Genomic DNA, 15,760 nt, shown 5'->3' with positions numbered 1-15,760 from the left:
ACAGATGTAGATAAAGTCAAGAGGTATAAATATAATACTGATGACTGGGTAATTGTGTAAAAGGGAGTATGCTAAGCTGACTGCAAAGCAATCTATATTCTAGACTTAGTCATTATGTCCCAGCCCTAATCTCTGAAACATCTATCAGTAACACACAAATATTACTTTTTTTTGCAGGATGGCAAAGCAAAGGCAGTGAACTTTGCAGTTCTGGATATCTCAACAATGAACTTGAAAAGAGAAGAATACACAGTGTGTGTGTACTCTGCTGTTAGAGCAGATCATCACAACCAGCAACGTTCCTCTCTTTAGACAGAGGGCCTACACAAAGGTCCCCAAGTCTCCTCAGATAGACAGGCATTTAATAATGATAGGGAGCAGCTGTGTATAATAATGTGTTTGTAAATACTGTATGTGTGGTTTGTTTGGATATGTATATTTAAAAAAACAAAAAACAAAAAAACAGTTTTGCACTCAGCTGATTTTGTGGGTGATCTTCAGATTTTCAGTCGCTTTGTAGATTTTTGTCACAGCACACATTCCAGCATTTCTGTAAGGGGCATGTTGTCAACATGTTTGTGGACCCGTGTTTGTTTGTTTGGTTTTTTTACATAAAAATTGAGATTTATATTTTCCTCTCAGATTGATGAACTGCATTTATCTATTAAAGGGGAAACCCACATTGAAAAGAACTTCATTCGTAGAGATGTCTCCTTTAAAGAGCAACAACATTCTAGATAACTACACACATGCTGTTGTCAAGGTTAGAAACTCTAATTTCAGAAAATGCTGTCAAGTGTTATGCATATTAAGACATGACATTAGCAGCAATAGTTAAGCAGAGGAAAACACACAGACAGTTTGCATCACCACAAAACACAACAGTAAAGAAAAAACAACATGCATAAATCCTTAAGACAGTTCCTTACAACAGGTGTATTGCCATATGGTCTGTTTCCAAACAAGAGTCATGCACGATGATGCAATGAACCTACCCTCCCCTGACCAATTTTTTTCTTTTCTCTCTTGAAACCTGTTATGATAAAGAGTACTGGCTGATACATAATACTTATCTAAAATCAGTCTCTGTTCCAAATTGCAGACTTTTTATTTTTACTTTCAGTCCGTACTGCAGCTGACCTTATGAAGTATACTGTTGCATGGAATATACTTCCAGCTGGGACATACTACCTCATCCTAACATTGTGCCTTGAACTTTGTCCCTCTTGCTCATATATCTGTTGCATTCCACAGCACAAACATTTGTAGTAACAGGAAAAAGTATGTGACCTGGAACGCAGTAGATGTTAACGTTATCACCTTGAGATAAAAGTCAACCCGGAGAAGTCTGCTGTTGTTACTTTACAATGTATGTAGTTTTCACTTTTAAGATATAACTGCATACACTGTAGATTCTACAATGCAGTGTTATATTCACAACAGTATTGTTGGATGGTTATCTTTATGATTATTTTATTCACTTAAACAATTCCTATTCTTATTATTACCATCTATCATCAGTCACTTAATTGGGCTGTCACTTGTCATTGCAGCTTTTGTCAATGAGCTGTCGTCTATTTACTGCTCAGTCAAAGTGACATATCTTCGGTTGCCGAGAGGATTGTGGGTCAAAAGAGCCAGAAAGCTGTGTTGTCTTGCATTCTGCAAGATGCGACCAGATGCAGCACAACATCCTGGTATTTTTTGGCATACTGCATTTGACATACTGTGTATTGGGACACACTAAATCTCTTTGTGGCTTACACTAATAAATAGCATGGTAGTATGGATATTGGAAAGCACTGTCACTGTTGTTTTTCTCTAATTTTAAAATCTGTATGCCTGCCTGATATCTGATCCACCTAATATATCAGTGTCTCTGCTGATCTAGTGGATCAGACAGGTGCAGCCCCACTTACTTTTTACAGTTGTTTTTCACTCCAACAAATTTCACTATCCATCACATAAACTTTTTTTCTTTTTTATGACAAAAGAGCATCTTTACAGCTGGGACATAAATTAATTTTACTATTTAAAATTACTCCCACTTAAACTGAAAACTTAATTTAAAACCCTATTGTGCACATTTGCAGCAAATAACGAGAAGGAAGGAAGTACCACTGTGAGAGCAGCGTACCAGCTAGATTTAAGATACAGGTGGTAACTTTAATGAAAATAACACACAAGATAGACGGAATAACAATGGATGGAAAATTTCAACCACGCATTCAAATAATTTCAGTACCTATTCCAGTCTAACTAGTTTTTGATGTGTCAAAACTTAATTCAAAGTGATATATAATATTTACAGCATTACCTAAAAGCCACATATAACAAACACTTTAGGTCAAAACAGACCAACATTAATCAGATCACACAGTACGAGCTGATGGCAAACAAACCTGTGACCTCACTAATCCAACCCAAAAGCCTTGACAGCAGCGTAGATCCTCTGTCTCTCTGCTGCTCTTGAATCCTTTATTGCACCACTGCCATCATCATCATCACGGTGAAGACAACAGCAGAATAAACCTGTGTGTCAGTGATATAATTACCTTCAATTTCCAGTGTCAGGACTCTTCTCACAGTCATCACCGCTTCCATGAGTGTTAAACCTGGGATGAGATTCATCTGATGCGGCTCTGAACCAATAAACTCTGTGTTCTTCTGGACATGTTTTCTTCTCAGAGTCAGAGAGGACTGAACACTGCAGAGTCACTGAGTCTCCTGGACGGACTGGATCAGATGGATCTTGAGTGACAGCAGTGATATCAGGTTCTGGTCCTGGAAAATGACATGCTTTACTCACAATATACATTTATATATATAAAACTGTTCTCATAAATTAAGAAAACATGTACAATCCTGATTTATACATGTAGGAAAATTAAATTATGTAAACTGATGTTATACATGTTGTTAGATTTAAGCATGGTTATTATTCTTTAAGGAATGTGAAACATCTGCCTGCTGTATTTTATTTACCTTTAACTTTCAGAAGTGCTCCTGTGGAAAATGTCATGTCCAGTAGATTTACTTTTAAACAGTAGTAAAGTCCAGTATCACTCAGCTTTGTCTCATGAATGTGCAGAATAAATGATCCAGGCTCTTGTTTTGCTGTAATGTGAGGAGTCTTGTTAACATCTTCATAATCAAAGGTAAATGTTCCTCCCAAGAATTCAGGTGTTTTTCCAGAAACAAGCCTGATCCAAAATAAAGTTTCCTGGTATTCAGTAATCTGGTGGATACAACTCAAAGTCACATCATCTCCAACTTCAACAGATGTCGTTTCAAAGACATGATCATTCCAGAGGATTTGGCTTCCAAACTACATGGACATGATTGTCTTTGCATCCTAAACATAATATTGGAGCAGTGAGTAACAATAGAGAAAGAAAAATGTATACCATCCATCCATTTTCATCCACTCATCCAAAGCCAGGTTGCAGGGCAGCAGGCCAAGCAAAGCAACCTAGACATCCCTCTCCCCAGCAACGCTTTCCAGCTCCTCCTGGAGGACCCCATGGCGTTCCCAGGTCAGATGAGATATGTAATTCCTCCAATGTGTTCTGGGTCTGCCCCGGGGCCTTCTACTAGTGGGATGTGCCCCAAACACCTTCAACAGGATCCGCTCATGAGGCATCCTGATCAGATGCTTGAACCACTTCAACTGACCATTTTGAACGCAAAGGAGCAGCAGCTCTACTCTGAGCTCCCTCCAGATGTCTGAGCTCCTTACCCTATCTCCGAGGCTGAGTCCAGCCACCCCACGGAGGAAATTTATTTCGTCCGCTTGTATCTGTGATCTCATTCTTTTGGTCACTATCCAAACACAGCAGATACATCGTATTTGTGCTGCTGTATAGACAGCGATTACGTTCCAGAAGACAGGTAATAACCTAACATGGTTTGTCTCTTACTAACATTGAATGTGAGATTATGTTAGCCTTTTTTGTAAGATAACGTTAGCTGGCAGAGCACAGCTAATTCACAACGCAAATGTGTATGTGTACTTATTTAGACAACTGAGGGCTACTTTATTGTAGTTTCAGCTGGACAAAAGAGGATGCTTAGCTCTGTGAAATGAACCCTACTATTTGAAATGCATGTAAACAAACTGTATGAAAATACAAGTCAGTGGTTTATGTTTAACCTCATTTTCTTAACCCATATGCCTCACTAACAACATTCTTGGTTTGTCACTTAATTTTCTTGATAATTTTGGCTGCGTTCATACATATGGCATCAATAGAACGTAATAGAGTGCCGAAGTCACGCCCTTTCCAGTGAAGCTCATGGGACCTTAGATCGGAAAAAATATGAATGGCAGTGAATGAGGAGAGAAATATTATCTTTTGGTCCCGTTTGAGTTGTGACATGAAATCCAAATATGTCGTTAATGAATTTAAAACATAAATTTTAAGGTCAAGAAAGTCATACTTTGTGGTAAAACTGTTGAGATATAAGCTTTTGAAAAAAACGTAATTAGAAAAACTACACAGGAGGCGGTCACGTATGTGACGTCATAGCTTTCGCTCACTTCCTGCAGCTTGGAGTGACTGCAACCTGGCACAAAACACACAGACATCTTCAATCATAAATCAATTAATCATAAAACAGTGGAATTTAAGCGGGGAGGCCAAGCTGCAGGAAGCGAGCGAAAGCTATGACGTCACATATGCGACCTCCTCTTGTGTACTCTTGAGTCTTTCTAATTAAAAAGCTTATATCTCAACAGTATTACGACAAAGTTTGACTTTCTTGAGCTTAAAATTTATGTTTTAAATTCATTAACAACATATTTAGATTTCATGTCGAAACTCAAACGGGAACAAAAGATAATATTGCTCTCCCCATTCACTGACATTCATATTTTTTTCCGATCTAAGGTCCCATGAGCTCTACCGAAGGGGCGTGACTTCGGCACTCTATAAACTCAATAAAATTATATATTACACTTCAAATGTGCTGTACATTTCCTCATACATTAAATGTACAGCACATTCACATGCTATGAATGCAGATCTGCAAGACCCTGTTTGTATCTGCACATACACACATTTATATACAGACACTCATGTGCAAAACTTTATTAAATGAGGCATAAGGGTTAAATAGCATGATGGATATTCATTATTGATCACTCTCCACTCAACATACTTATTTACCTATACATTTTTGTCCTTCCCCTTGCAGAACTGGCTCATGAAGCCCATTGTGGACACTGGCAGATTGACCCCTGAACAATGCACCTACAACTACAGATTAAGCAGTGCACAGTCGACTGTGGAAATTCAATAAATTCATAGAAATGATTGTGGCTGTCATGTTCTCATTTCTTTATAAACACAGTGACTGAAGACATCTATGACCAGCATCTTCATAAATGGGTAACCTGTTGAGTTCTTGACTTGTTTTTACTAGCTTTACTTGAACTTATTACACAATTAAATTGTACATCATTAAGTGAAAACGTACAGACGCAGACATGTCTCTTTAGAAAACAAATTTATTTAAATACAAAAAACAAGCTAATGATAAAAGTGACAAGTGTGCAGTGAATGCGCAAAACTAAAACTTCCCATGAAAGAGAACTGCTCATTTCTGGGCTTGGGCCTCCATCACAGATACCATGCCCCATCAGTCCAAGAAACGCACTGGTATCCGTCTCCAGCTTCTGCAGCAGGGCATCATTCTTCTGTGACCGTTAATAGAGGTTCCTGGTGAGTGGCGAGGCACGACTGGGTATATATAGCACATGTCCCCACAAGCTAACGTTATCTTTCGTTAGCTGTTAGCTAGTTTAGCGGTTTAGCTCATGTTAGCTAACAGGCTAAAACTGTGGTGTTTTCATTTTATTTTCCCTAGTTGACGTTATCTGCTCATCTGGTTATCGTGAGCACTCGTTTTGGGTTAAAGTGGAAGTGCCCGGAGCTGCCACCCATGGTCGCGCGGCCCCCCAGCCTGACCTCCGGGGCCCTGGACGGGTGCTCAAGTGTGGGTGAGAGGAGTGGAGAGGAGCGTGGAGGTAAGGCGGAACGGGCCGACACTGTGTATCCCAGAACGGGTGCTCAAGTGTGGGTGAGAGGAGCAGAGAGGACTGCAGAGGTCAGGCCAAGCGGGCCGACACTGTGTATCCCAGAACGGGTGCTCAAGTGTGGGTGAGAGGAGCGCAGAGGTCAAATAGTGAAGTTTAAGGATTCCTTCGGTATGTTGTTAATGTGATTTTATGGGCAATTTATCAGTCAAGCAGAGTGACGGACCCAAAGCCTTCAATCTGGCTAAAAGACAGCCGAAATGCTAAAAAAACATAAATACAGTGGTGAAGTTGGGATTTGTTTCTTGAGTTATGTGCTCATCGTCTTTTCTGTCTCTTGCAGACTGCCAGGAGAAGCGGATTGGCCATCAGATATTGTTTGTGGAAATTTGAAAATAAAGTTTGTCAAATTGACTTTTGTCTTTTCATTGTGCACAGTTACACACGAAATAGGCTATGGTAACAGTCAAGCTATTTTTGAATGTTAGCATTGATTTCTCACATTGAATGGTGAAATCTTTGTAGTTTGAAAGGTCCGACCTAAATGATTAAAGGTCGTAGTTAACAAAGCATATGAATATTAATGAAGGAGCGCCCACTGAGCGCAGCTTCTGAACGTCGCATGGTGGTCATTTTTGATTAAAGGCCGACGTCTCAGCGACGTCTTGGCAATGAGCAAACGCTCTCCCTGCTACGTCTTAATGATCTAAACTTGATACATCGGGCCAACGTCAGCCAGATGTACAGTGTGTGTGCTATCTGAGTCTCGTCTGCCGTCTCCAGGTATGCCAGCAGCTCTGTGTTGCTGTCTCTCTTCTTCTTCCCTGTGTACAAGAATAGAAGAATCAGTTTAAAAGTTTTTTATTAAGTCATAAGTAGATAAACACAGGTTCAGCAGTACAATGTAAAAATCATGTCAGCTCAACAATCAGCACTAGTCTTAAGACACAGTATACAGACCTCACACCATATGGAAATGAGGATGTGGGTATAAAAGTAACAGTGACAATTGTGCATAGTATTGCTAACTGGAGTATGTAGCTGCCCTGGGTCAATGGCAGCAGTCATGGGTGGTAGGGGATTGTGTATGAATGATTGTTCATTTATCACAGCACATATTTATATTATCAAGTCATACTTTACGTAAGACAGGTGAGACAAACTATTGGATAAACAGCACAACAACTCTTACCTGGTCTGGTCTGATGGCTTTGACCTGAGCTGCTGGATGGTGTTGGCGAGCTGCAGTGGAGTGGCGACGTTAGCTCCAAGTTAGCATCGTCTTGTTCGATGGCAGATAACTCTATAGACCACATGAAAAACAGCGCTTTAAACAGTGACTTGTCCACTACACATTATACAATGTTTAGCCAACTGAAAGTGGGGCTGGTAGTTGAGCCAATGGCTAAATAACTTGCTAACGTTAGCTAATGTTACCAAGGCTAACCTGCTGATGAGTTAACATTAACCCAAGCAGACATCACAAATCATCAGCGTTACACTTTCGTCCACCATCACCTCCAGCATTGCAGTGGCTGAGTTTAGAGCTCCGGTCACTTGGCATGCCGGTCTGTCACCTAGGACCGAGTCCAGGACATCGAAATGCGGATTTCTCCTTGACTGCCCGTTGCCACTTTGGCCAAGGTCCTTCTTTTGGTCCCGGTAATCTTTTTTTTTTTAACTTTTTAAGCTTGTTGCTTATCTCCTAGCTTCACACAGTCTCAGTTATTGTTATTGGTCTCAATAACCCAGCCCCCTTCCCCGTGACATATGTGGTTCGTTCTTCTAGTCCAGCAAAAAAGTGGTGCCACTCTGGAACCGTTTTTTTCTGGTCCAGAGCCAGTTCTTTTGTCTGTCGATACAGGAAAACCGGTTCCAAATTCAGCACTGGCCCCGAACCAGCACTGGAACTGCTTTGGTGGAAAAGGGGTAGTAGATGGACCAGTCAGATAGGAGTCACGTTGCAAACCAATCACAGCTGACAGATATCTTTCTCTTCTTCTGTAAATATTCAGTCTGATAAATATGGAAAAGTTGATCATGTTAGTGCAGGGCTACCCAGAGCTTTACATCTGTCCCACTGACGATAGGCCTACACACTTATAAACAGCACCTGGAAGAAGATCAGCTCTGCACTTAGGATTTCAGGTAAATAGGCTATACAATGCTTATTTAGGTTACTTAGCAACCTCAGACTGAACCTGCCACCGTGCTCTTGAAAGCTGGTAAAAAAAAAAGGTACAAGAGCAGCGCGCAGCGCCTGACCTCGCATTTTCCAGGCAGTTAAAGACGAAGCATGTGTACGACCTCTAATTTCCAGGGCTGGTAGCTGCGGTTATTCCACAGGCTAGTTAACAACATGTCGGGCAGGAAATCCAAAGTGTGGGATCATTTTGAGAAGGTGAAGGACAAACCCAAGGTGATATGTAAACTCATCTTCATTGGTCGACTACAAACATGACGTATCATCTGAAACATGGAAGTAGCTACATGCCCATTAGCCCACAGCGTCATTAACAGGCGGCTCGCTCAGTGTGTGACGTGCACTTGTAGATAAAATATAGGCCTATATTAATGAAGGTTCATTAGTACGGTTTTGTATTTCTCTGTAATGTAGCACAGTGTTAACAATGTTACTGATACTATTCTTTCTCACACCTTCAACTCAAACCATTGTGTTGCCCCGTCCAAAATATATCATTTAAGAATTAAATTAATGTCGTAAACATGCGGGCGACTAGTTGACTAATGGCTCTAAATGGCCGATGAGGAAAATTCTTAGTCAGGGGCAGCCCTACTCCACAGTTGCTGCCAATCCAAGCCATGAGTGTGCTTCACGCAATTAAGTGCCTGTATTTGTGCACATATTTAGCAGATAAATTCAATACAATCAAAAACGACAATCAATGACTCCTTAGTGTTAGATTAGTTTTGACATTGGTCATTTGCTCTCATTACATTACTGCCATATTTTACTGAATTATTCAACAAATGAAGAAGAAGAAGAAGATTTACAGTTACTTTTTTCAAAAGCAAATAATTGTTGTAAAAAGAGTACTAATACCACAAATCTTGAAATATAAATGCATGACATGTAATCTACCTGTAAAAATACAGGCCTTTTGATTTGAGCTCATATAAAAAGACGTATCCAGCCATTTGCCACAGGGACAAAGACAGAGGAGCCATCTTAAATACTGAGCAAGCCAACCAACTGAGATGCTCCACATCATCAGTGATGACCCGCCCACTCTGCCTGTCAGTCACATCAGCAGGAAGAGCACAGCGTACAGAGGAGGGCTGTTAAACCATCCATCCTCTATACTCACTTCACTTCTTTTCAGAGAGCTGCTGACAGACAGCAGCAGAGCGACACTCTCACAGTGTCACAGGAACATTCGCCTGGAGCTGATTCAGAGTTTCTGACCTACATGTTTTTATCTGAGGGAGAGAAGCCATGTGACCCTGGGAGAAAACCACTAATGAGATACACCAGTGATTAACAAGGTGATTAACATGTGTAAAACAATCCTGTGTCAACAAACTGTATGGATGACAGCATCTCTATAACATTAACAGAATAAACTGCAGTCCAGTACAAAGACATACAGAGAAAGAAAAGAAAGACAGAAAGCGCATCTATCTATAGGGCTGAAACTGCCACAGCATTTGTCAGACCAGCAGGTTGTGGTTTTCATCAGGGTCAACATATTGTTGACAATGAGCCAAAACACACTCTGTACTTTCACACACAAACACAAACACACATTTATATTCACCACTGACAGATAAACGATGCATGGAAACTTCCGCATTGTTGTGGTCGGGCTTCAAACTAAGGTGTCAGTACAAAGAGGCTGTTCTACCTTTCTCACTCTGTGTTTCAGCCTCAGGACGCTGGGCTTTACTGCTGCTGTCAAAAGGAAAGTGGAATAGCATTCATAAAACAACAACTAACAGGAGGAGGTAAAGGGTTCAGGAGGGTTGGACACAGGATCGTTTCTAGGACCCGCCCCCAAGATTTTTTTCTTTTATGAACCAGCTCTATTTTGATGCTTTTTGATGCACTCTGGCATCTTTTTTACCCCTGAAAGGTGTTTAAACATTTTATTCACAAATTATGAATTGTGATGTTAAAAACGGTAATTTATATTTTATTCCACCCAGCAGTATTTAAAGCATTTGAAATGAACTCCACCTTCACCAGCTGCAACATTAAAGTGATTACTTGAAGCTCATGGAGAGAATGCCAAGAGTGTGCAAAGCAGTAATCAGAGCAAAGGGTGGCTATTTTGAAGAAACTAGAATATAAAACGTTTTCAGTTATTTCACCTTTTTTTGTTAAGTACATAACTCCACATGTGTTCATTCATAGTTTTGATGCCTTCAGTGAGAATCTACAATGTAAATAGTCATGAAAATAAAGAAAACGCATTGAATGAGAAGGTTCGTCCAAACTTTTGGCCTGTACTGTATATACAGCCTATTTAGATCTGGGCTATTCATGAAACATTCAGGGCTGAAGCCTCAGACTCCCCAGGCCTAACAATGCCTCTGGTTGGACACAAACACACACACACTTTTTTTTTTTTTTGATCAAACTCTCAGTGGTTTGGTGCTTGTCATTGGTGGTGGCTGTCAGAAGGAGGAGGTGTTAATCACTCACTGGTCCCACCCTGGTGTTTTTGTCAAGAGCAGAGTTTGAAGTGTGATCTTTAGTTTCCCTGATAATTGACTCAGAGGTTTACTCACTAAAGTCTGTTCCAGTGTTCATCACTTGGCTCAGTGATGGACTTACAGCCTGTCCACGTTAATGGCGAATCAATCAATATATTAACATTTAAAATTAAATCAAAAACAAGCTTAAGCTCATCTGCCACACAGTTTCAGATGCTTTTGGGTCCATTTTAAAAACACAAAACAAAGGGACATGATTTGTTCTTTAAATGAGCACAATAACATACAAGCAAAAGTAAATCAATCGTTTCAGTCTGTGAAACTAAAGTTAGGCTGCTGAAGCCTCTTGTATCTCTCCTCTCACTACACATCCTGTTGAAGCCCATCGTCAGGTCTGTTCTGAGTAAACAGCCTTGATGGTTGGTCAAAGGGAGGAGAAACGGCCCACCACAGCCTGTGTCTGTCAGTGTAGCTGTTGCATGTGGCTTTGCTTGACATGCACAGGGTCTTTACAAAGTGCTGTGAGACCAGAGAGATGGAGGGCTTCATTCATTTCAGTAGTTATGCCCTGACATATTTAGTGTGTCAGAATATTACTATAGCTTATTGGGACTAATTGTGTCTTCAAAGTAAAATATCAGAATATATATTTGTCAGCCGTGCTTCAACAAATTTTCCAGTTGTGGTGAACAGATACACAGCAGTTCACTTTTGAAACACCACACACACACACACACACACACACACACACACACACACACACACACACACACACTTTCTTTCTCAGTGTTCATATGGCAAAAATGTATGGTAACATGTACAATATCTGTAAAGGGTCCATGCTGGTTTCACATGTGTTTCTCCTGCTATGAAAAAATCAAAATGTCTCTTGTGAAATCAGGTCTATAATGTTGTGATGTGACAGAATCGGTTAAAAGAAAAAAGGAGGTTAACACTGTTGTGTAGAGTGCAGTCACAAATGACTGTGCATCAAATACGGAGGATAAATCATAAGTCAATGTAAAATACAGACTTCTCTTATCCTGTGTGCGCCGTATAAAACACAGGCGTGGGGGGAGGGGTTCTCTGTGAATAGGGTTGAGGGCAATTAAGTTTCAGATGTGTTTAGAAAGCAAAACAACATGTAAAATACAAAATGTACAAACTTGTCTAGGACAAAAAGAGAGAGCCCTCTTTCTCTCACACATATGTTTACCTGTGAGTTTTCACATCTCTGTGGTTTTCTTTGTGGTTTTGGCCACATTTCCTCTCACCTTTCCCTGGAAGTGTCAATCAAACCTGCAGGCTACATCCTACGCTGTAGCCAATATTATATCAAACATTATTTTTGTGTTGATTTGGATGTTCAAATTTAAGCAAATATCAAACGCTTCACTCTAACTCCAGGATGACTTTAGCTTACTGTAGCTTAGCAAGCACAAGAAGCAAAGGAAAGTACAGCCTCATGCTGCTATTGAAGCCACAGATTTGCTTTTCTATTTCTATTAAGGCAGGCTGTGGAATTTACTTGTAAAAATTCAGTTATGTTTACAGAAACACACTGTGTGTTTCCTGGAGGTGTAACTCTCTTATGAAACATATGAAACAATTTTTTATAAATACCTTTGAACCTTCATTGTTTATAGCTGTGTTTGCTAGCTAAGAGACGTCTTCCTCCTGCATTGCTACATTTCTCTGCATGTAACCTTCACCAACTGTTGACCAATAGAATGGCATGAATGTGTCAGAAAATGTGTATTGTGTCGTCATGTGCATGTACGACCTTGTGCGCGTGCTGCTAAAACATGACAGTGATCACAATCAAAATATTGCCTCACATTGCAACCTTTAAATACAGTGTGTCAATTAGACAGATGTTGCTGCTGAAAGACTTCCAGTGCTTGTTCTCACAGTACGTACACACAAAACACACCCACACGCACAATACTGGCAATTACGGAAACAATAAATTCAGTCATGTGGTGAGAATAAAGACACTGCTTTGAAACCTTAACAACAACAACAACGTGTAGACGTCCCATCGAATGAAAACAGATCACATGTTTGCTAACTGTAAGGAGGGGGGAGATCATTTTCCACAGCTCAGCCAATCACAGCGATGTCTACTTTGTAAACCTTGATTGCCTCTTGACTACATCTCCATTTGGGTGGGAAGACATCAGCAGTGCAAGACCAAGGTGCTGTACCACAATGATCGGAGGACTGGCTGCTTTGATTCTTCTTAGTACAGGGTGTAAGTGCAATTCTTACCTAGAGAGAGAAAGACGATGTCAATGGCAAATACTTTACCTTTTGACTTTGTCCTCTCATGTTGTAATTCTGCTACTGTTTGTCTCTTTTCTTCAGCTCTGCTTCAAGCTGCAGAGGTTCCTCATCAGATCTCTCTGACTGTGGTTGAACTTGGAGGGAATGTTACTTTGCAGTGTCCAGTTTCTGAGAAGGATGGCAAATTCTTTTACTGGTACAAACAGTCTCTTGGATATATGGTCCAAACAGTTGCAACTGCAGTTCAGGGTCAGTTAACAGTAAGTGAACAGTTTGACAACCCACGGTTCAAAGCAACAAAAGCAGTTGCTCAGTATCTTCTTACCATCACAAATGTCAGCAAAGAGGATGAAGCAACATACTTCTGTCACTATGGAGCAGCGTATTCATGGAGTTTCAGCGAAGGCATCTTCTTGGCTGTGAACGGTAAATATCTTTTACTTTCAGTGTTTGTGCCAAGTTTTTATGTCGTACAAACAGTTTAGATCATTAAGTGCTTCTGATATTTCTTTTCCTGACTCATGCAGATAGTAATCAGCAGAAATGTTTCCATGTGAAACAAAGTCCGGACACTGAGTCGGTCCAGCCAGGCAACAGAGTGAATCTCCAGTGTTCACTTCTTTCCACGAACAAAACCAACAAAGATGAGTGTCCAGGTGAAGACAGAGTGTACTGGCTCAGATCTGGATCAGGAGAATCTCATGCAAGCATCATTTACACTGACAGAGACAAACAAGAGGAGAGAAATTGTTTCTACAGTCTGTCCAAAACTATACAGAACTCCTCTGATACTGGGACTTACTACTGTGCTGTGGTCACATGTGGAGAGATCCTGTTTGGTGAAGGAACTAAAGTGGAAACAAGTACGTGTTTACAGTTGTATTTAAATCAAATGTGCATCTTGTAAGAATTCATTTAGCCTGGTTAAATTATGTTAATGTTTAATGTATGTCACATATAATGATTATGAGTCTGTTAGTTTCTTTTCTTACTGTATCACATTACATTTACAGAGCAGATACTTCTGACTAAATAGTAAATTGAACATTGACTTACCAGTTGTGCCTGCTGACAAATGCCACTGTGCCACTGACTCCCAAAAGTCACTGATTAAATAATGCTCAATGCTTTGATTCAGGATCAGAACTTGAACCAGTTGTCCTTGCTCTTGGAGTCCTGTTGGTCTGCTGTGTGACTGTGATTGTCGTCCTTATCTTCTCACGGAAATCGAAGGAAAGTTTGCGAACACTGCAAAGGTAGGGTCACCATTTTTACTTTCAGGTCAGTGAAAACTTTTGAGGAGCAGCCAGGGGTATAGTGGGCGAAACAATCCCGATACATCATCTGTGTGCTGGGGTTTATGTAAAGGGACATGATAAGTGCTGCCAGGCACTGCGAGTATGCAGTATTCTTCAGTGTTGCTTTATCTTGCGTGGGCTACAGGTAGCCTTCTGCAGATGTCAGAACACTCGCAGTTTGTTCACTACTTAAGTTTCATGCTATTAACTGATCAAACAAGTTATCAAATAACTAGACTTACAGCATCACAGTTGTATGCCCCTAAAAACCAGTCAATTTGCAGTTACAGTTTACATCCATGCCTGTGAAAACATGAATGCCTCACACACATCTTCCCCATGGCGGCAAAGACGATACAATCAGCACAGTTTCAAGGTGGACACCCAAGATTAGTGTCACCAATTCAGTATCTGACCAAATGTTTCCCCTTCTGTTGCTGAGTTATGACGTTGAAAGATGACCATGTTTTCCCAGGACATCATGATGTCACAGTGAAGTTGACCTTTGACCACTAAAATCTAATCAGTTCATTGCTGAGTCCAAGTAAACATTTGAAAAAAATCCCTCTAAGTGTTCTTGAGAGTGTTCAAGAATAATACAGACAAGGTCACAATGGCCTTGACCTTTGACCACTAAAATCTAATCAGTTCATGACTGAGTCCAAATGGAAGTTTGTGCAAGATTCCCTCAGGGTGTTCATGAGAATGGGATGGACGGGCAGACTGACCACCTGAGAACATAATGCCTCCAGCCACGGCTGACAGCGGTGCAGAGGCATAAAAAAGAACACTGCTTCATTAGCAGGAAAGTAGCGGTGCTCTGAAGGCTAACTCATTAGTAATCCGTGCTCCTCCCCTGCCAGCCTGCACTGATATTAGAGAAGCATTAACAAGTGCAGCAACTCCTCTGATGGACTTAAGTTTTATTTTGGGCATCATATGCCATCAAACGGGGGGAATGTGACATGGAAATATGTCAAAATGCAAAACTGTCATGCACAAAGCAGTGATAATGTAACGTTAGCTAGCTAGCGACTAGTGATTTCTTTTGTCATGCTTGTTATAAAGAAAAGGGCCATAATTCATTGAAACAACATTAAATTAAGATAATGTGATGGTTATCGTATTTTTAGGTCTTCATTAACAAAGCAAAAGCAAAAACTGTGGGCTTCTTTTGTTACTCTTGCAGCCATCTTGATGATTATTTTACACTGAGTTTGGAGTGAGTCTCTGAAAACCTCCATTTTGAGGTCCATGTAGCTCTAACACTTCGTCTATCCCAACAAGAATTGGGCCTAATACTCTGTATGGAGAGGTATTCTATTTAAAAGAAATCAACCTATTGGAACAGTCGGTTCAGTCTCTTTTCCTGGTTAGACACTGGTTTGATTTTTCTTGTCATAGTGTTATTATAAACCTGAGGTCACTACACTGTATGTGATGTTTTTGAATTTAAAACAAT

The 15,760-nt window shown here is 40.4% G+C and overlaps 4 protein-coding genes across 26 annotated transcripts in view; 2 read left to right on the top strand and 2 right to left on the bottom strand.

Moving 5' to 3' along the window:
- Positions 1-15,760, top strand: part of LOC125895062 (uncharacterized) — a 196,997-nt gene that overhangs the window by 40,772 nt on the left and 140,465 nt on the right. For 10 of the 22 annotated variants that reach the window (XR_007450136.1, XM_049586832.1, XM_049586831.1 and 7 more), the window contains exons 2-3: positions 13,082-13,426; positions 13,528-13,863. The exons of 2 other annotated variants lie outside the window; for them this stretch is intronic. Coding sequence is in view for 19 of the 20 variants with exons in the window: in XM_049586832.1 (XP_049442789.1) it covers positions 13,082-13,426; positions 13,528-13,863 (681 nt within the window). In the remaining variant the exon portion in view is untranslated. Of the gene's footprint in view, positions 1-177; positions 676-13,081; positions 13,427-13,527; positions 13,864-15,760 lie in introns of those variants that run through there. 10 more of the 22 variants (XM_049586846.1, XM_049586847.1, XM_049586836.1 and 7 more) reach the window with 3 other exon arrangements.
- LOC125895065 (uncharacterized) overlaps positions 1-15,760 on the top strand; it is a 170,330-nt gene that overhangs the window by 14,163 nt on the left and 140,407 nt on the right. Inside the window, exon 1 of one of the 2 annotated variants that reach the window (XM_049586854.1) lies at positions 12,893-12,968. The exons of the other annotated variant lie outside the window; for it this stretch is intronic. Within the exon in view, the coding sequence (XP_049442811.1) occupies positions 12,926-12,968 (43 nt within the window). The 5' untranslated portion in view covers positions 12,893-12,925. Of the gene's footprint in view, positions 1-12,892; positions 12,969-15,760 lie in introns of those variants that run through there. 2 annotated transcript variants of the gene reach the window in all.
- The window catches only part of LOC125895081 (uncharacterized), a 100,389-nt gene that overhangs the window by 36,936 nt on the left and 47,693 nt on the right, over positions 1-15,760 (bottom strand). The gene's annotated exons all lie outside the window — the stretch shown is intronic.
- LOC125895072 (uncharacterized) overlaps positions 1,684-15,760 on the bottom strand; it is a 157,569-nt gene continuing 143,492 nt past the window's right edge. Inside the window, exon 8 of the transcript XR_007450137.1 lies at positions 1,684-1,694. The gene's annotated coding sequence lies outside the window, so the exon portion shown is untranslated. The remainder of the gene's footprint in view (positions 1,695-15,760) is intronic.

Source organism: Epinephelus fuscoguttatus, linkage group LG9 (assembly GCF_011397635.1).
Source record: "Epinephelus fuscoguttatus linkage group LG9, E.fuscoguttatus.final_Chr_v1".
Lineage (NCBI taxonomy): Eukaryota > Metazoa > Chordata > Actinopteri > Perciformes > Serranidae > Epinephelus > Epinephelus fuscoguttatus.
Note: the sequence above shows the minus strand (reverse complement) of the source record. Positions and strands in the feature narration are given on the sequence as shown.